Below are 20,986 nucleotides of genomic sequence, written 5' to 3'. Positions count from 1 at the left end.
ACTATTGTTTCATGTTCCAAAGGAAAATTATTGAACTTTTTTTAAGCAAAACTATTTTAATAGTCAAAGTGGTTAATTTTTTTAAATTTTTTTTTATTTAAGGCAGTGGGGTTAAGTGACTTGCCCAGAGTCATATAGCTAGGGTTAATTTGTTTTTAAATCCTCATTTGCATCATTTATCAAATAGGGTTCCTACCCTCAAGAAGTTAAAATTTAGTTAGAGAGAGACAAGATATGTTTGAAATGTTTAACATTTGTCTTTGACTTGGATAAAAACATAGATGATGTGATTGTTTATTTTTCAGATATCAAAAAGTTGGGATGTATAGCTAATATCTTAGATGAGAGAGTCAGGATCCAAAAGGACCTTGACAGGTTAGAAATTAGACTGAATATAATTAGATGAAATTCAATATAGGTAAATACCAAATCTTTATTTGAATATGATACAAATATTAGATAGAAGTTAATAAACATTACTAAGCTTATCACCAGAAATACCCTCATGGAGATTAACTCAGGTTAGATGTCCACACCTCAGATACCTCTCACTTCCAATTGGAATGCTGAAAAGTGGAACAATAAATGCTGTCCAGAGTTTCTCTGTAGAGCCTTCTTTTTTATTAATTAATTTATTTTGTGACCTTAACATTTTCCAGCTAACTCTTTAATTTCCATCAACTACTCTGCTCAGTTTCAATTCTTCCAAAATTATGCCCCAGTGGCACCTCCCCTTCCCCACAAATTCACATGCACACACCTTTTCAGTTAACCCCATTGTCTTGCAAAACAAAACAAAAAATCCTCAAGTGTTCTTTAAGGGCAAGAATATTAAGGGAACTGATGGAAAAAAAAATGTGAAGGAAGGTAGTCTATCTCTACCAGATCTAAAACTGTACTATAAAGTAACAGTCATCAAAACTGCCTGGTACTACTTAAGAAATAGAGTAATGGGGGCGGCTAGGTGGCACAGTGGATAAAGCACCGGCCCTGGAGTCAGGAGTACCTGTGTTCAAATCTGGTCTTGGACCCTTAATAATTACCTAGCTGTGTGGCCTTGGGCAAGCCACTTAACCCCATTTGCCTTGCAAAAACCTAAAAAAAAAAAACCCACAAAAAAGAAATAGAGTAACGGATCAGTGGATTAGGACAGATTCAGAAGAAACTGCAGTAAATGACTACAGCAATTTACTATTTGACAAAAATTGTTGGGAAACTGGAAAATAGTATGGCAAAAACTTGGCATAGATCCACATCTCACACCCTATACCAAAAATAAGGTCAAAATGGGTATAAGATTTAGACATAAAGAGCAACACCATAGATAAATCAATAGACCAAGAAATATTCTATATCAGATCTATGGAAAGGGGATAAATTATAAACTGCAAAACAAATGATTTTGACAGTTTTCTATATTGCTTTATCTTATTCAATTGTAAGCTCCTTGTGGGCAGGGACTGTGTTTTTCTTCCCCCCCCCCCCCCCATTCTCAAGTGCTTAGCACATAGTAGATGCTTAATCATGTTTATTGACTATGGCAAGAATTGTGCCTATGAGGTGCACATACTTTGAATGGAAAACCAGGTAGAATGAAAGATTGACGAAGGAGAGAGGGCAGTAGTGTTGAAAAAAAATCCGAGGACTTCTGGGGCGGAGCCAAGATGATGGCCTGAAGCTAACATGCTGGCAGAGCTTTTCCCTACCAGCACTAAAGATAAATGAAGCCTCTACTCAGCCATTCACACCACACTGTAGACATCATGGAGGGTCTTCAGTGAAGGTCTGTCTTTTTGGGGGGGAAAGGGGAAGTTAGGTCCAGGAGGTAGGAGAGTGGGAAAGCCAGCAGGAGACTCTTAGGCAGAGGTTCCAGCAGCTAGATAGCAAGCCAATAGGAAAGATCCCAACCCCAAATAAAGTCTGAACCCTAAAAACACCAGGGTAAAAGACAGGACTGGGTCAGGAACAAACCACTGTTAAATCAGAACCTGGACATAAAGGAGGGAAAAAAGCTCTGCAAAGGCAAGGTCATGACTGCATAGGCAACATCTTGGCTAACAACAAGCCAGGGATCAGCCCCCCCAGCCCCCCCCCCAAAAAAAAGCTTGGATCTATACTCCCTATACCTCAGGAGTAGAACTAAAACAAAGATGAACAAAAAAGCTAAAAGAGCGTTTACTATAGAAAACCACAGACAAAGATGACAGCAATGCCATGTCTGAAGAAGAAAACGGTGAAAAATAACTCAAAAGGGAAGTATCAAAACAGTGTATAAATTGGACTCAAATACGAAAGCTCGTCAAAGAGCTTAAAAAAAGAATTTAAAAACTAAAGAAGAGGGTGGCTAGGCAGTGGATAAAGCACCGTCCCTGGAGTCAGGAGTAGCTGGATTCAAATCTGGTCTCAGACACTTAATAATTACCTAGTTGTGTGGCCTTGGGCAAGCCACTTAACCCCATTTTCCTTGGGGGGGGAAAAAACCTAAAGAAGAGAAGAAGAAAAATGGACAAAAGAAATGAAAATCATGTAGGCAAATTATGAAAAGTTGACCAAGAAAATTAACTATTAAAAGTAAAAATAATCAACTGGAAAAGGAAACACAGAAGCTAATTGAAGAAAATGAAATCCTAAAAATTGGAATTGAACAAATAGAAACTAATGAATCTACAAGACTAAAAGATTCCATCATACAAAATAAAAAGACTGAAAAAATTGAGGAAAATGTTAAGTACCTTTTAGGGAAAATGAATGACTTGGAAAATAGATCCAAGAGAGACAATCTATGAATCATCTGATTATAGAAAGCCTGGACCAAAAAAAAAACAAACCAGGAAAACATCTTGCAGGGAATTATAAGGGAAAATTGTCCATATCTACTAGAACAAGATAATAAAACCATTAAAAGAATCCACAGAATCCCTCTAGAAAGAGACCCTAGAATAAAAACTCCAATGGCTGTAATAGCCAAATTCCAGAATCCTCAAATAAAGGAGAGAATATTGCAAGCAGCTAAAAGAAAGCAATTCAAATACAAAGGAAACATAATCAGACTCACACAGGACTTATCAGTCTCAACATTGAAGGATCAGAAGAACTGGAATAACATATTTCAGGGAGCAAAGGACCTAGGAGTACAACTCAGAATGTACTACACTGCAAAATTCAGCATATATTGTCAGAGGGAAAAGATGAATGTTCAACAAAATTGAAGGAATCAGAATTGGCAATGAGGAAGCAAAACTCTCACTCTTTACAGATGATATGATGGTATAACTAGAGAACCTGACAAAATCATCTAAAAAAGTCCTTGAAGGTGGATAGAGCACTGGCCCTGGAGTCAGGAGTACCTGAGTTCAAATCTGGCCTCAGACAATAATTACCTAGTTGTGTGGCCTTGGGCAAGCCACTTAACCCCACTGCCTTGCAAAACAACCTAAAAAAAAAAAGCCTTGAAACAATTAACAAATTCACAAAGTAGCAAGATATAAAATAAATCCACATAAATCATCAGCATTTCTATATATGAACAAGCCCAAGAGCAAGAGATAGATTCCATTTAAAATAACTGGAAACAATAAATACTTGGGAATCTACCACCCAAGACAAACCTAGAAACTGTATGAACACAATTATAAAGCACTCCTCATCTAAATAAAGTCAGATCTAAATAACTGGGAAAATGTCAAATGCTCAGGGTTAGGTTGAGCTAATATAATAAAAATGACAATTCTAGCCAAATTAAATTACTTATTCAGTGCCTTACCAATCAAACTACCAAATAGCTACTTTACTGAGTGAGAAAAAAAATAACAAAATTCATCTGGAGCCATGAAAGGGCAAGAATAGCAAGGGAACTGATGGGAAAAAAATGTAAAGGTGGGTGGCCTATCTCTACCAGATCTAAAACTATACAATAAAGCAGCAGTCATCAAAGCTGCCTGGTATTGGTTAAGAAAGAGAGTAATGTATCAATGAATTAGGATACGTTCAAAAGAAACAGTAGTCAGTGACTACAGTAATCAGTTGTTTGACAGAGACTTCAGCTTCTGGGATAAGAACTCACTATTTGACAAAAATTGTTGGAAAACTGGAAAATAATATGGCAAAAACTAGGCATAGATTCACATCTCATGCCTTACAGCAAAATAAGGTCAAAATGGGTACTGGATTTGGACATTAAAGAATGATACCACAGTTAAATTAATAGAATATTCTATTAGATCTATGGAAAAGGGGCTAAATTTATGACCAAGCAAGAATTAGAGCACATTATAAACTGCAAAATGAATGATTTTGACTATTACATTTAAAAATTTTTACACTAATAAAATCAACACTGCCAAAACTAGAAGAAAAGCAGAAAGCTGGGAAACAATCTTCACAATTCAGATAAAGGTCTCATTTCTAAAATATATAGAGAATTGCATCAAATTTATAAGATCACAAGTCATTCCTCAACTGATAAATGGTCAAAGGATATGAACAAACAATTTTCAAAAAACAAAATTAAAACTATATAGAATCATATGAAAAAATGCTCCAAATCATTATTGATTAGAGAAATGCAAATTAAAACAACAATGAGGTATCTCACACCTGTTAGATTGGCCAAGATGAGAAAAAGGGAAGATGATCAATGTTGGAGAAGTTGTAGGAGGATTGGGACATTGATGCATTGCTGGTGGAGTTGTTAAGGTTGGATCCAACCCTTCTGGAGAGCGATATGGAACTATGCCCAAAGAGCAATAAAACTGTTCATACCGTTTGACCCAGCAATTCTAATTCTAGGTCTATATCCAGAAGAAATTATAAAAAATGGGAAGAGAACTACATGTTCCAAAATATTCATAGCAGCTCTTTTTGTAGTGACAAAGAATTGGAAATTGAGGGGATGTCCATCAATTGGGTATTGGCTAAAAAAGTTATGGTACATGAATATTGTGGAATAATCTGTAAACATGTTTATCAAAATACATATGTACAATTCTAACCTGACCGTTCACTGCCAAGGGGAGGAGGGTGGGAAGGGAGGGTGGAAGGAAATTTTGTAACTTAAAAATATACATGTGCAAATCAGTGAAAATGAATAATTTTTAAAAAGGAAAAAACAAGCAAATTCAAGCCTTCTTGGATTTATTTGATAGGCCTTACTTTGAAGACCTCCGTGCTAGCTGATCTATAAAGTCCCTGATAGCTTTGAAATCCTATGTTCAAAAATTGGATTACTTGGGGAAACTATGTGGCACAGTGGATAGAGCAACAGCCCTGGAATTAGAAGGACCCGAGTTCACATCCAGCCTCATACAATTAATAATTACCTAGCTGTGTGACCTTGGGCAAGTCACTTAATCCCATCACCTTAAAAACAAAATAATAAATAAATAAAAATTGGATTACTTTACACTTTACCAAGAATGATGATTATTGTTTGATTTATGTTTTTCAGGCAGCTTATTTAAAACTCGATGCATCTCTTGTGGAAATGTGGCAGAGAATTATAAGAGTCCAATTTGTCCAGCTTTAGAAGGAAAAGGGTAATTACATTATGCTATTAAAAAGAAACAAACAAATAAAAAGGTATATGCTGCAACATTATTAGCCTCTTGTTAGTAGATATAGAGGGGGTCATTTGAAAGTTTTTTCATGGCATTTAGACCCCAAGATTCACACACAGAGAAATGTGACTTAAGGATATGACCAAAGTTTTGAAACAAACTAAATAGTTTTACTATTTAATATAGGGTATTGCAGAAGTCTTAATGTAGTTCTATGTACTTATAACTTAACTATTTTAATCTTTTTAAAAGCTATAATAAGTTTTTGTGGCTTAAAACTTCAAGACTTTTGGACTTTTGAACACTCTGTCAGGACAACTATAGGACTAGTATTATTAGGTGATTATTAAAACCTAATGTTCCCATTAGCTATTTGAGGAAGGAGTTTTCAGGTTATGGGAGTGATATTCATTCTTATTTAACTATTATAATAGATACCTATTCTTCTCCTAATTGATTTGTCTCAAGTCTCTCTCCATGTCAACCCATCCTATCCATAGGCATAAAAAATTTTTCTTAAAACTCAGCTTCATTGCTTGATGAATTCTGGTGCCTCCCTATTGCCTCCAAAATCAAATATAAACTACTTTCTCTGGCACATAGACCCTTAATTTGATCCAGTGTCTGGACTGCCTTCCCTCAGGACTTGTGTTTTTTAGAATCCCTAATTTCCTGCAAAACTCAAGTCAAAACCCACCAAATTCCTGATTTCCCACAGCTGATAGGACATTCCTTCTTCACTACCCCAAAACATTACTTTGTACTTATTTTTTGGAGATACATACATATATATATATATATATATATATATATATATATATATATACACACACACATATATTTTATATATACTTGTGTGTGTGTGTGCATGTTGTCTCACTCTATAGAATGTAAGCTTCTTGAGGGCTTTTGCTTTTCTTTCCACAGTGCCTGAAATAGTAGATACTTCATCAAGGCTGGTTGATTGATTGATTGATCTTATTTTAACTCTAGTGCACCAGAACCTGATATTCAAGATGCCCAAATCCCGTTTGAAAATCTTCCCAGGTGGGTAAAAATTGTTGCCTGTCTCTAATGTTCCAGAAAAGAAGGAAGAAAAAACCATGGACAGAAACCTGAAAGTTTGTTTAGTTCTGTTTCTTTAGTCAGCTGTGAAAAACAGCCTTCATCAAAGAAGAGAGAAGTAGTGTCTGCTTCTGTTTTCTCATTTTGCTTTTTTGTTTCAGCAGGACTAGAGGTGCTCTCAGTAAGTATGAAATGAACGAGCTTTTGTTCTCCTTACCTCAGCTTTAGTTTCTTCATCTGTAGAATCAGGATTGGATTGGATGAGATAATATATAATATCTCTTCTACCTAAGTCTATGATCCTCTTATAGAGAGGCAATAAAAAGAATTAGAGGGGTAGCTAAGGTGGTGCAGTGTACCAGCTCTGGAGTCAGGAGTACCTGAGTTCAAATCTGGCCTCAGACACTTAATAATTACCTAGCTGTGTGGCCTTGGGCAAGCCATTTAGCCCCATTTGCCTTGCAAAAACCTAAAAAAAAAATTAGAGAATTGACAATAACATGGGTATAATGCCAAAGAAAATTATGTAGGATTTTTTTTCAAGTGTCACTGGATAATTTTCAAGAATTCAGACACAAAGCAAAACAAGATAGAAAGGAAATATAAATTAGGAAAATACAATTGGTAGGGGTAGCAAGGTGAAGCAGTGAATATCGTCAAGCCTGGAGTCAGGAGTTTTCTAATTCAAATTTGTAGCTGTGTGAACCTGGGCAAGTCACTTCACCCTGTTTGACTTATTTTCCTCATCTGTAAAATGAGCTGGAGAAAGAAATGGCAAATGGCATACAATATCTTTGCCAAGAAAACCCTGATTGGGGTCATGAAGAGTTGTACACAATTGAACAAAAACAGCTGGTAACTAAAAAACTAATACTATATGGAGAAACTATAAATAAGGTCTACATAAAAGGATTTTTATTTCTCTTTTTCCTTCCTTGAAAAGTTAGATTTGATAAATTAGTGTATCATGACATATTTTTGCATCATGGACCCATTCATCGAAGAATATTCTAAATGAATAAAATAAATAGGATTGCAAAAGAAACCAGCTATGTTTTGAAGTACAGCTATAAAAAAAAATTTAGTTTAAGAACCCAAGGATTCAGAGATCATTATAATAGGGTATGTAACAGTGACATGAAAATAGCATTTGAGGGGAAAATAATTATAATAGTTATTTCTAATAAGTTGGTATGAAGAAGAGACAGACGAAGATCAATTAGGACTCCAATGTTGTAATAATAATTCCAATTTATTTGATACTTTAAACTTTGCCGAATTTTATTATTGTTCAGTCATTTTTAGTAGTGTCTAATTCTTCAAGACCCCATTTGGGATTTTGTTGGTAAATATACTGGAGTGGTTTGCCATTTCCTTCTCCAGCACATTTTACATGAAGAAATTGAGGTAAATATGGTCAAATGACTTGCCCAGGGTCACACAGTGAGTTGAGTGTCTAAGGCCAGGAAGACGAATCTTCCTGTCAACAGGCCCACTGCTCTATCCACGCATCATCTAGTAACCCCACCACAAGCACTCGACATATATCTTGTTTGAGTTCCACAACAACGGTGGAGAGATAGGTACTTTTGGTTTTTTTTTTAATAGTAAAGAAAATAAGAATATAGAGATTAACTGACTTTCTTATGTCATACAGTTGGAAATAGAATTTGCATCCTCCTATCTGTGTCCTAACTCTGAGCTCAGTTTTCCCTCTTTTCTATAACTGGGGGTTTAAAGTGAGGGGCACCTAAAATGTTGTGGAAGCTATATCAAAAACAAGAAGAGAAAATGATTCCAAGAGACATACTTAGGTAATGAGATGGATTTTTGATCTCATAAGGGTATCTCCTTTCTCCCTTCACAAAAGTTGATCATAACCATATGGTCCTTTACATCCTTCTGAGTTCTTTTCCACTTGAGGAACATCTCAGGGCAGCAATATAACATTAGATACATAATGTTATTATGAGAATCCTTGACATGAATGGACTCAGCAACAGTTTCTTGGCTAAGTAATGACACAGAGACTCATACTATGAAATTGTTCACTAAGGGATATTTTTATTTTTGTCTTGTCAAATACTTATACAAGTGCCCCTGAAATGTGAGAGTTGTTAAGGAGTTGTGTGCAAAATTAAATATTTTAAGGTCTGAATTAGGAACAAAATGGGGCTCATGATAGGAAATTAAGGAAAGAGGCATGGGATAAGCCAAGAGAGGCCATAAAGGATATGCAAAAAACAACAAAAATGTAAGAATTGTGCAAAGTGTCAGTGGAAAATGTATTCCATACACAGGTCATGGAAGAATATTCTTTAGTATGAATTCAAGGGCAGAATTCATAGAGTGAGTGAGGTTTGTGGTTGTGGGAGCTTCAAGGGTACCAAGAAGGCATTAACTTTATTCTTTGTGTAAGATCTAGGTTTTCAGCAGCTAGATGAATAATGTCCACATTTACAGATGTGAAGAAAAAGGTTGCAATGGCCCCCTTCGACCCCATGTCGTTTGGTTTGGAGAAAATCTGGACCCTAATGTTCTTGACGAAGTCAACAGAGAACTTGATGCCTGTGACTTATGTTTAGTGGTAAGTGATTTCCTGCTTCCTCGGTCCAAGTATTTTCTAAAAAGTGTACTGAGGTTGTCTACTGGAAAACGAGATGGCATAAAAAAAAATAATCATTTTTTCAAATGATATTATAAACCTAAAGACAGAAGAATTGATGAATAGACAAGAGATAGAGAGCATTGGGAGATAAAAAATGGATAGTTTTAATTACATTAAATTTTAAAAGTTTTATATAAATAAAATCCATGTAGCCGAGATCAGAAAGAAAGAAAGGAGAAAATTTGGGGGGGGGGGGAATTTATAGAGTTTCTCGGAGAGAGTCTAATATCTCAAATATATAGTGAGAACTTTGCCTATTGATAATTGGTCAAAGGATCTGAACCGGTGGTTTTTTGATGGAAAAAAAATCATTGATTAGAGAGATATAAATTAAAACAACTTTGAAATATCTCACAGTTATCAGATTAGCTAAAATAATAGAAGGGGAAAATGACAAATGTTGGTGGGGCTATTGAAAAATTGGGTCACTGATATTATTGGTGTAACTGAACTGATCAAATAATTTGAAGAACAATCTGGATTATGCCCAAAGAGTTATAAAACTATGTATACTCTTTGACCCATCAATACCACTAGTAGGTCTGTTTCCCAAGGTGATCAGGGAAAAAAGAAAAGAATTTATTTGTTCTAAATATAACAGTTCTCCCTGTGGTGTCCAAGAACTGAAAACTGAAGGGGTTCCCATCATCTAGGGAATGGCTGAATAAGTTGTGGTATATGATTGAGATGGAATACTACTGAGGTATAAGAAATGATGAGCTGGTTGATTTAGAAAAAGACTTGCATGAAATATTGAAGAGTGAAATGAGCAGAACTTAGAGAACTTCTATACAGTAACAGCAATATTGTTCAAAGAACAATTGTAAACAACTTAGAGTATCACAAATACTAAAAGACCTAGGATGGAAGATGCCATAAAAGTATGCAGAATAAGTTTTACATATGTACCTATCTATGTCAAATGGTGGCCTTCTCTAGTGCAGAATGGGGAAGGAGAAAGACAATTCAAAACTTAAAATGTAACAAAAAAATTAAAAAATCTTAAAACTGCATCTAAATATAAAATGTAAACCATGATATTTTGTTCCTATAACTTTCTTTTTTTAAATTTATTTTTATTAAAGATATTATTTGAGTTTTACAATTCCCCCCATCTTACTTCCCTCCCCCCACCCCACCCCCCACGGAAAGCAATCTGTCAGTCTTTACTTTGTTTCCATGTTGTACATTGATCCAAATTGGGTGTGATGAGAGAGAAATCATATCCTTAAAGAAGAGACAAGAAGTCTTAAGAGGTAACAAGATCAGACAACAAGATATCTGTTTTTTTCTAAATTAAAGGGAATAGTCCTTGAACTTTGTTCAAACTCCACATCTCCTTATCTGGATACAGATGGCACTCTCCTTTGCAGACAGCCCAAAATTGTTCCTGATTGTTGCACTGATGGAATGAGTGAGTCCTTCAAGGTTGATCATCACTCCCATGTTGCTGTTAGGGTGTACAGTGTTTTTCTGGTTCTGCTCATCTCACTCAACATCAGTTTATGCAAATCCCTCCAGGCTTCCCTGAAATCCCGTCCCTCCTGGTTTCTAATAGAACACTAGTGTTCCATGACATACATATACCACAGTTTGCTAAGCCATTCCCCAATTGAAGGACATTTACTTGATTTCCAATTCTTTGCCACCACAAACAGGGCTGCTATAAATATTTTTGTACAAGTGATGTTTTTACCCTTTTTCATCATCTCTTCAGGATATAGACCCAGTAGTGGTATTGTTGGGTCAAAGGGTATGCACATTTTTGTTGTCCTTTGGGCGTAGTTCCAAATAGCTCTCCAGAAGGGTTGGATGAGTTCACAGCTCCACCAACAGTGTAATAGTGTCCCAGATTTCCCACAACCCTTCCAACAATGATCATTATCCTTTCAGGTCATATTGGCCAATCTGAGAGGTGTGAGGGGGTAGCTCAGAGAAGCTTTAATTTGCATTTCTCTAATAATTAATGATTTAGAGCATTTTTTAATATAGCTATGGATTGCTTTTTCCTCATCTGTAAATTGCCTTTGCATATCCATGGACCATTTGTCAATTGGGGAATGGCTTTTTGTTTTAAAAATGTGACTCAGTTCTCTGTATATTTTAGAAATGAGTCCTTTGTCAGAATCATTAGTTGTAAAGATTGTTTCCCAATTTACTACATTTCTTTTGATCTTGGTTACAGTGCTTTTATCTGTGCAAAAGTTTTTTTTAATTTAATGTAATCGAAATCATCTAATTGGTTTTTGGTGATGTTCTCCAACTCTTCCTTAGTCATAAACTGCTCCCCTTTCCATAGTTCTGACAGGTAAACTAGTCCTTGATCTTCTAATTTGCTTATAGTATTTTTTTATGTCTAAGTCCTGTAACCATTTGGATCTTATCTTGGTAAAGGGTGTTAGGTTGTTCCTATAACTTCCAATACAACTTTAGAGGCATCTTTTCATTTTTTTTAACTTGTATAACTAGAAAATAACTAGAGATTTTCTGTTTTGTTGTTTTTATAAACTTGACCCTTTGTATCTGTTCAACTTTAGTTTTGTCATACCCTGTCAGAGTTTGTGAATCAAGGAGTTGGATGGTAGAAATAAACTAGATGTCACTAATGTAGTAATATTGCCTCTTTGATCTCATTGCTGTCTAGGTGGGAACATCCTCTGTGGTTTATCCTGCAGCTATGTTTGCCCCACAGGTATCAGCTAGGGGAGTACCAGTGGCTGAATTTAACACCGAAACCACTCTTGTAACACCAAACTTCAGGTAAAGGCATGAAACTAAGTGATAGGAGGGATGATATGTGGCTAGGTATGTCTGTGATTATGTCATCATCTCATATCTGTGCTAAAGGAAGAGATTCAACACAAATTGAAGCCCATTTTAAAAGCTAGTCTATATTAGCCTTTATGGAAGATCAAAACCAGTTCATGAGCTGGTGCTTATAGAAACCTTTCTTTCCTGCTTTTCTTCATTTATAACCCTTGAGCTTCTCAGTCTTTTGTTCCTCCTTATGAAATTTATTTATTTTTTTTTTCACTATAAACTATCCCTTTGGAATACTGGCACAGCACTGAATAAGTAAGTTAATTTAGGGAGTATTGAGATGTTTGTTAATTTAGTTCAATCTACAAAGGAGTAATTAATGTATCTTTAGTTATTTAAGTCTGTCTTTATTTCTTTGAAGAGTGTTTTATAATTAGATTCAGATAGTACTTGGATGAATCTTAGTAGATATATTCCCAAATATTTTATAGTTTTTATAGTTATTTTGAATGGATTTTTTTCTTTCTAGTTCTTCTTACTAGGTAGTTTGCTGGCTATAAATAAAAAATACTAATGGTATATATATATATGGTTTTATCATTTATCCTGCAATTTTCTGAAGCTATTATTTCAATTAATTTTTATTTGACTTTCTGGAATTCTCTAAGTACACCATCATGTAATCTGCAAAAAAAATCTGCCAAAATAATCTGCAAAAAAAATTTCGTTTCATTTTTGTCTGTGCTTACTTGCTCAGTTTCTTTATCTTGATGTATATTGCTATAGCCATCATCACTATGTAAAATAGAAGTGAAGACAAAGAATAATCTTACTTTACCATGATCTTATTGGAAAGGTCTCCAACTTTTCACCATTGCCTATAATGTTCACTCTTTGAGTTATATAAATAATATTTATCAATCTATTCATAAGATTTCTAAAGTTCTTCATAAAAATGAGTGTTGAATTTTGTCAAAAGCCTTGTTTCAGGATCTATTGATAAAATCATATGGTTTTTATTATTTATTTCATTCAAAAGCTTTATCATATTTATATTTTTCCTCATGCTGAACTAATTTTGCATCCTTCATGTAAACCCAATCTGTTTCATCGTGTTGTTAAAGCCTATTTCCCAATATTTATTTAAAATGTTTGTATCAATATTCATTAGGAAAATTGGTCTGTAGTTTTCTTGCTCTAATTTGTCTCTCCTCATTTTAAGTATCAAGACCTTATTTGTTATCATAGAAAGAGATTAGAAGGGTGTCTTTTCTTGTTATTGTAAAAAGTTGATGTAATATTGAAATTAATTATTCTTTGAATGTTTGATAGAATTCACATGAAATCCCTCTGATCCTGGAGTCTCTTTCTTTGGAATTTCATGTATGCTTTTCTCAATTTTTATTTCTTATACTGAGTTATTTAAATAGTCCATTTGCTATTCTGTTTTTACATTTTTGTAAATATATGTATCCTAAAAGGCAAAATAGTCTCTGATAATTTCCTTTTAATTTCTCTCCAGTTGTTGTGTTTCATTTAAAAATTTTTATATGAATAATTGGTTTTCTCTCTCAATGAAGTTAGCTGTTTATTTTACTGTTTTTTTAATAGCTCCTAATTTTATTTATCCATTCAGTAGCATTTTCACTTTCAGTTTTATTAATCTCTTTAAATTTCAGAATTTCTATTTTGTTATTTAGTTGAGGATTTTTAACTTGTTCAAGTTTATTTTCAGTTACATGCCCAATCCATCTATCTTTTCTTTTCTGTTTTTGATACTTTAGCACCATCCCTTCAGTTTTATTATGTTATCTCATTATTTGTCATTTTCTTTGATAAAATTTTTATTTCTTTAATTTGTTCTTTGACCCACCAGTTCTTTTAATGCACCCTTTAATATAATTTTTAATTGCCTTGTAATCAGTAAATAATGATTTAAGTATTTCTTTTGGTGAGGACTTTATGCTCTAAAGCAAGGTCAGTTTTGTGAAAGTGCCATGTAGTTTTGAATTATATAAATTCTTTCTCTTCTCATTCAGTAATTTCCAGATATCTACTATCTCTAATTTTTCTTAAGTTTTACTCAAGAATTGAATGTCTTTCTTATTATTCTTTTGGTTAGAAAAGTCTAAGTCTTAAAAAGTACACTAAAGTCCTCCTCTGATATAGTTTTCTTTCATTTCTTCATCTATTTCAATGAGCTTTTCCTTTCTATGTTATTAAGTACATATTGCTTCGAATGTAATTTCCACACTCTCTCTGTTTATCTTATTCATATTTACTCTTTACTTGAACTCATGATTGCTACCCCGATTTTTTTGAGTTAAGCTGAAGAAGTATAAAAGATTTTGCTTCAATTCCTCATTTTAACTCTGTGCTTATCTTTTGTGTTTTAGTTGGAATTATCTGTAAACAAAATAGTCAGATTCTGTTTTCTAGTCTGTCCTGCTATATTCACTTTATGAATAAGTGCATCCCATTCACAGTTATGACTGTTAACTGTGCTATTTCACCTTCATCCTGTTTGTTCTCTTGTACTTGAACTTCCTTTTTACTCTCAACCTCCTTTTTTACAGATAGTAAGACAGTAGAAGGAGAGTTTGTCTGATGCTTTGTAGTCTTATAAATGAAAGTCTGTTTATACTTTGTACCAGCTCTTCTTTTTCTCCTTGCCTTGCCACCATCTGATCCCAGGTTTTACTCTTTCTTTCTTTTAATCTCCAACATGTGAGTTTGTTTTGCTTATGACTTTTCTTTGACCTATCCTTCCTTCCCTCTTAGATTTCTTTACCCCTCCTTTATTTCCATCTTCTTCCTTTTCCCTTTTGAATGTAATATATTTCTAGACTGAAATTCTTCAGTGTCTCAGGGCAGGGATAGGGGAAAGATAGATGGAAGAGAGGAAGAAATAAGCAATTATGTCCAAATTTCCTTTATACAACTGAGATGAACGCAAGATTCAAGAAATCTCCTTCTCCCACCCCACCCCTTCCTCCATGAGATTATACTCTTCATCTTATGTATCTCTATTATGCAAGTGATTTCCTTCCCCTTCTTCCTCTTTCTTCCCAAATATAGTCCCACTGTCCCTCCCATTTATGTCTTCTCCCAAGTATAATAAAACAGAACAAAATCACCCATAAACTGTCATTTTAACCTTTCACTAGGACCCTTAAATGTGGTAGGAAAGTCATTTGTTACTTATTTTAATGTGTAGACAATTCATCTTCACATATTTTCTTTCAATTGAACAAATGTTACCTTTCTTTGTTTCTCTTGGAACCTATGTTTCTAAAATTTCTACTAATTCTGACCTTATTACCAGGTATATTTGAAAATCCTCTATCCCTTTAAAGAGCCACCCCCCCCCCCATAGAATTATACCCAGACAGGTTATATATTTGGTTGTAAACTTTTACCTCATGCTTTTCGGAATATAGACAGTTATCACTTTATGTAAATTTGCATAATGCAGATTTAATTCCTTGGGTGTCAGCACCGTGAGCCTTCTAGGGCTCTGGCTCTGGTTAGCAGCAATGGCACCCACAGGGTCTTCTACTCAAGACCTTGAAGGTCTTCTCAATGCAGGGTCCCCAGGCCCTGAAGCTAAGCTCTGGCCATGGGGACTACAGAGCCACAGAGAAGACAGGGTCATGTAAAGTCCCACAAGGAGAAGAGGAGTTCTGCAGGATAGTCCATTGACATTTAGGAAAAACTATGTTCTGTTCTAAGTTCTTCTCTCCTTTTTTAGTAAGGGATGTTAAGTCTTGTGTGATCTCTGTTGTGGCTCCTTGAACTACTTTGTGATCTTTTTTTTGTATTTCTTTCCTTTGATATGAAGCTCTTAATTTTGACTATTTATCAATTTGGAATTTCTTTCCAGAGATACCACTGTGTACTTTTATTTTCACATTGTTTTCTGAGAAATCTTTTTTTGTTGTTGTCAATAGAAGAGGTACAATATGAAGAGAGACAGAGAAATGGATTCTTTAACAATATTATTATTTGAAATTGCCTATCATAAACATTTAACATTTGAGTGAAAAGTAAAAAGTTTGTCTTTAAACTTTGGCCACAAAATTGTTTAGTCAGTCAGATTTCTAAGTGAACTGGAGCATCATTTTGGCCGGCATGCCAAGATGTACTCTTAACCTCATCTTAAAATTGATAATAGTGCATAATAAAAAGGTTGAATTCCACTCTTGCTTCTTAGAACTGCAAATATCACATATCAAAAGTTACTTCTGTAATAACTAGATTGTAAATCCCTTGAGGGAAGAGATTATATCTTACACATATTTGTATCATTCACAATGCCTAGAAAAGTGTTTATTTTTAAAAATTAGATCTCCCTATCTTATTCAGGCTGGAAGTGCTAGGGCTACTCCTAGTCTGGGTCCCTCTTGGATCAGTATAGGGCTTTTCCAAGCTGGACAATTTGCCAATCCTTCTACAATTCAGGTCAAACCATAACTCAATGCCAAACTTCATTTAGACACCCTATTGACTTGACCCCTTGTGACCTTAAACTCCTGAGCTCAAGAGACTTGATAGTCACTTTCCCAGCAGCAGGGAATATAAGCATGTACCATCATGACCAGCAGAAGAGCTCTTTGTATATAACACATCCACAATGAATACTTTTTGAATGAAAATAGTTTTAGTAGAGAAATCTTTTAAAAGAGAGCTCCAACTTTTGGGTTTTACTTTGTTTCTGTATTTGCCCTCCCTTCATTTTTTTCCTATAAATATCTGTAGTAATAATTAAACTTAAACTTAAAATTAGGCTAGTACATTATGAAAGAATCCATGAAGAACTTCACTATGATTTACAGATAGTATTAGAAGTCTATTCTGAAAGACATTAACCTACTCAGAGTAATATTGGAACATGCATAGATTTTGTCTTTATCAAATGGGTCTCAGTATATTTCTGCTACTTTTTCACAAAATAGTGAATAATTACAGAAACTATGTTATCACACTTCATCTTTGTCTCTCACTAGCCCCAGGCCCATGTTTTACTATATTTATATAATAATTGTTTTTTAAATACTATATTTAAGAGAAGAGATTATGCAGAGGGACTAGACAAAGAGTTGACCTCAGATTCAGAAACAAGTAATGTCCCTAACACATACTTGGTCTTTAACTTTGGGTAAGGCTCTAACTTTCGTGGCCTGACTTAAGAGATGGGCTTAACTCTCTTAAGAATATAAACTGTTGGGGAGGCTAGGTGGCGCAGTGGATAGAGCACCAGCCCTGGATTCAGGAGTACTTGAGTTGAAATCCCACCTCAGACACTTAATAATTACCTAGCTGTATAGCCTTGTACAAGCCACTTAACCCCATTTGCCTTGCAAAAACTAAAAAAGAAAAAAAGAAAATTAAAAAAGGGATATAAGAATATAAACTGTTGGGGCAGTTAGATAGTGCAGTGCAGTGGATAGAGCACCTGGGGTCAGGAGGACTTGAGTTCAAAACCGAATTCAGCCACTTGATGCTTACTAGCTGTGTGAACTTGGGCAAATTACTTTAACCCCATTGACTTGCAAAAAAAAAAAGGAATATAACCTGCAGAAGAGTTTACTCATTGGAAGTTCCTGACACCAATGAAATCAGAAGTGCAAAGAAGGAAAAGAAATTTTAAGAAAGGCAGAGTAAATCCAGGAAGACCTGGGTTCAGGTTTTGCTCCTTCTGACCCTTAATAGCTTTGTGACTATCAGCAACTCACTTGACCTAATATTGTGCTTGGGCAACTCTTTATATAAATTACAAATGAGTTGCTGGAATTAATTTCCATTCTTGGATTTCCTTATACTGATTAAATTTATATGTTGGGGGGGGCGGCTAGGTGGCACAGTGGATAAAGCACGGGCCCTGGAGTCAGGAGTACCTGGGTTCAAAAACGGTCTCAGACACTTAATAATTACCTAGCTGTGTGGCCTTGGGCAAGCCACTTAACTCCATTTGCCTTGCAAAAAAACCTAAAAAAAATGTACATGTGGGTATTTGGGTGTTAGAATCTGAGAAGCCATTTCCAAAAGGTTGTTTTCTGATTTACCCAGTGATGATGATTGATGATGATGTTTGTCCTTCATTTTCCAATGTGACCATTATTACATCAGGGAGGTGATACCAGCAAGCAAATAAATTGGATTTGATTGAGGGGTGCTGTGCTAAGTCACCAGCCTCACTTCCTCCTCCAGAACCATCTCAGTCCAGTTGGCCTGGATGTGAGACAGGGTTAAGTGACTTGCCCAAGGTCACATAGCTAGTAAGTGTGAAGTATCTGAGGTCACATTTGAACTCAGGTCCTCCTGACTTCAGGGCTGGTACACTATCAACTGTACCAGCTGCCCCAAACAACAAAACAAACATACTCTTGATTTGTAATCTGGTGCAAACCACTTTGCTAGTCACTAGTCAGTCATTAAAAGAAAGAATCTTTGGTCAAAATAGTATGAGTAGGGGCAGAACAGCCTAATTCTCAGATATACATTCCAGAAAAAATCAAAGTAAAGAAAACCACAATGAATAATGATCAAGCAGTAGAGAAAATGACAGTAAGTGGCACAAGTGGCACAGTGGGTAGAACACCAAACTCTAGGCCTGGAGTCAAAAAGACCTGAGTTCAAATCATATTTTGGATTCTGTGATCCTGCTCAAGGATCCTGTAACCTGCCTGCCTCAGTTTCCTCAACTGTAAACTTGGGATAATTAAAGCTCTTACTTTCACACTTAAAAGTACTATATAAAAATCAGAAATTATTTTAATTAGTATAAGAATTATTTTTCTTAGGGCACTAGGATTAAGTGACTTGCCTAGGATGTCCAGGATGTGTCATAGGATGTGTCTTGATGAACTCAAGGCCTCACCATCCTCAAATATAGTCTCTGTTCCCTCTGTTGCTTTTGGGGGGGGAGGATATAATAGATAGATTTGAATATCAGAAAAGTTCCAAGCTTTATCTAAGACTACCTAAGCTGCAGTAAATGTGCCAATCTATCTTGGTGGAGGGGGTGAAGTCACAGGAACAGCTCTAATCCTATAATAGAAAAGAATTAATTTAAAGAAATATGTGATTTTAGTTTAGTAAAGTGTAATTAATTTCAATATGCTTTATTCTTCTTTCAGGTTTCATTTCTCAGGGCCCTGTGGCACCACCATCCCTGAAGCACTTGTCTGCCATGAATCTGAGAAACTTTGATTTGTAAGCATGAGGAAAAAAAAATCATTCATAAGTATTAGGCTCGGGGCGGCTAGGTGGCACAGTGAATAAAGCACTGGGCCTGGAGTCAGGAGTACCTGGGTTGAAATCCAGGCTCAGACACTTAATAATTACCTAGCTGTGTGGCCTTGGGCAAGTCACTTAACCCCATTTGCCTTGCAAAAAAAAACCCTAAAAAAAAAGGATAAGTATTAGGCTCCAAATAGTTGAACTGAAAGGGGCTGGGGAGAAAGTAAGGAGGAAAAAACCCTAAAACTTACAGTTAAACATGGTGTCCTATCATCAGGTATGAGAATGTAACCAATAAGTAGATAGTCTTGTGGTCAGTCATAATGATGATATTAAACACTGAACTGAAAATTACTCATTACATTTGTGTTGGACTGAAATCTGATTCCTAAATGATTATTCCATGTTTTATAGTTGTGGTTAAAAAGCTATTTTCATCTTTCTAGATTTATTACTCTGTTATTTCAATAGTATTTTGTTGGTTTCTAATGTGAGCATATGAATTTGCTTTTGGGAGGGTCAAGGGCTAAAGCATTGCCTTTCCTCAGTTCTGATGTATACATATACATTCTGGCAGAAAATTATTTCATTGTAATTTATTGTATAAAGAGGTTCACCCATGATTTTTCTCTGTTGGTATACTTGGTATACAATTGGTATACAATTTTGTTTTCTGTTAATGTACTTTAATTGTGTGGCAAATGTTATTTATGTCTGATGTTTATCCTAGCATCACCCTTCCTCTCAGGCTTTTTCGTAATCTAATAGATTGATAGTCACCCTTGATTTTGTCTCTCGCTCTTACATCCAATCATTTGCCACATCCTATTGCCTACCTCCATAGCATCTGTGGAGAGGGTTTCCACAATGGGATCGGAGAGTACCCCAAAGATTAATATATCCCTTTTTCTTTCCTTCACTTAGGAATTAACTTCCAAACTAGCTGCCTTCCTTCTTGTACTAAAACAATAAAGTGGGGCAGCTAGGTGGTGCAGTGGATAAAGCACTGGCCTAGAGTCAGGAGTACCTGGGTTTAAATCCGGTTTCAAACACTTAATAATTACCTAGCTGCATGGCCTTGGGCAAGCTGCTTAACCCCATTTTTGCCTTGCAAAAACCTAAAAAAACAAAAAAACAAAAAAACCCCACCAACAATAAGGCTATCAACTTCAAAAAAATTTAACTAGGTGTTATTTACTTTTTAAACTTTTACATAATTTAATTTTTATTTTTCCAAAAAAATAAATTCTAGAATGGTACCTCAAAAATCAGCATGATATTGCAGAACAGAGTAATTTCTAGAATTACCCAAACTCCCAGTTCTCCCCTACAATCTTAAAATGATTAGCCTCCAAACTCCTTAATCTCCAAAATGCCAAAATTTACTAAAATATTTTAGCAGTTCTACAAACTGTGATTATCTAAATTTATTCTGTGATTCCAACATGACCAATGCTGAAATGACAAGGGAAATGTATCTTGCAGGCTTTTTTTTCCCCCCACTAGCTTACTTTCCTGTGGAAAGTCTGAAGTTAAACCTGCTTCCTACTTCAGGTACTTTAAATATGAAACTTCAGGAGTCTTCTCCAGTATTCTAAACTCTTTGAATGTAGTCTTTTAGCAGTTTTTCCAGGTGGCTACATTTTCTCTTTTAGAAATATCTCAAGGTAACAATCTTACAAACATGAAAGAAGAC

At 35.2% G+C, this 20,986-nt stretch overlaps 1 protein-coding gene across 3 annotated transcripts in view; it reads left to right on the top strand.

The window, feature by feature from the left end:
• SIRT5 (sirtuin 5) overlaps positions 1 to 19,651 on the top strand; it is a 28,910-nt gene extending 9,259 nt beyond the window's left edge. For all 3 annotated transcript variants that reach the window (XM_074207664.1, XM_074207665.1, XM_074207666.1), the window contains exons 5-9: positions 5,447 to 5,534; positions 6,549 to 6,602; positions 9,084 to 9,207; positions 11,933 to 12,048; positions 19,188 to 19,651. In XM_074207664.1, the coding sequence (XP_074063765.1) occupies positions 5,447 to 5,534; positions 6,549 to 6,602; positions 9,084 to 9,207; positions 11,933 to 12,048; positions 19,188 to 19,260 (455 nt within the window). In that variant the 3' untranslated portion in view covers positions 19,261 to 19,651. The remainder of the gene's footprint in view (positions 1 to 5,446; positions 5,535 to 6,548; positions 6,603 to 9,083; positions 9,208 to 11,932; positions 12,049 to 19,187) is intronic.
• The last annotated feature ends 1,335 nt before the right edge of the window (positions 19,652 to 20,986 follow it).

The sequence above is a fragment of the Macrotis lagotis genome, chromosome X (genome assembly GCF_037893015.1).
Source record: "Macrotis lagotis isolate mMagLag1 chromosome X, bilby.v1.9.chrom.fasta, whole genome shotgun sequence".
Taxonomy (NCBI): domain Eukaryota; kingdom Metazoa; phylum Chordata; class Mammalia; order Peramelemorphia; family Peramelidae; genus Macrotis; species Macrotis lagotis.
The sequence above is the reverse complement of the archived record's forward strand: the minus strand, read 5'-3'. Positions and strand labels throughout refer to the sequence as shown.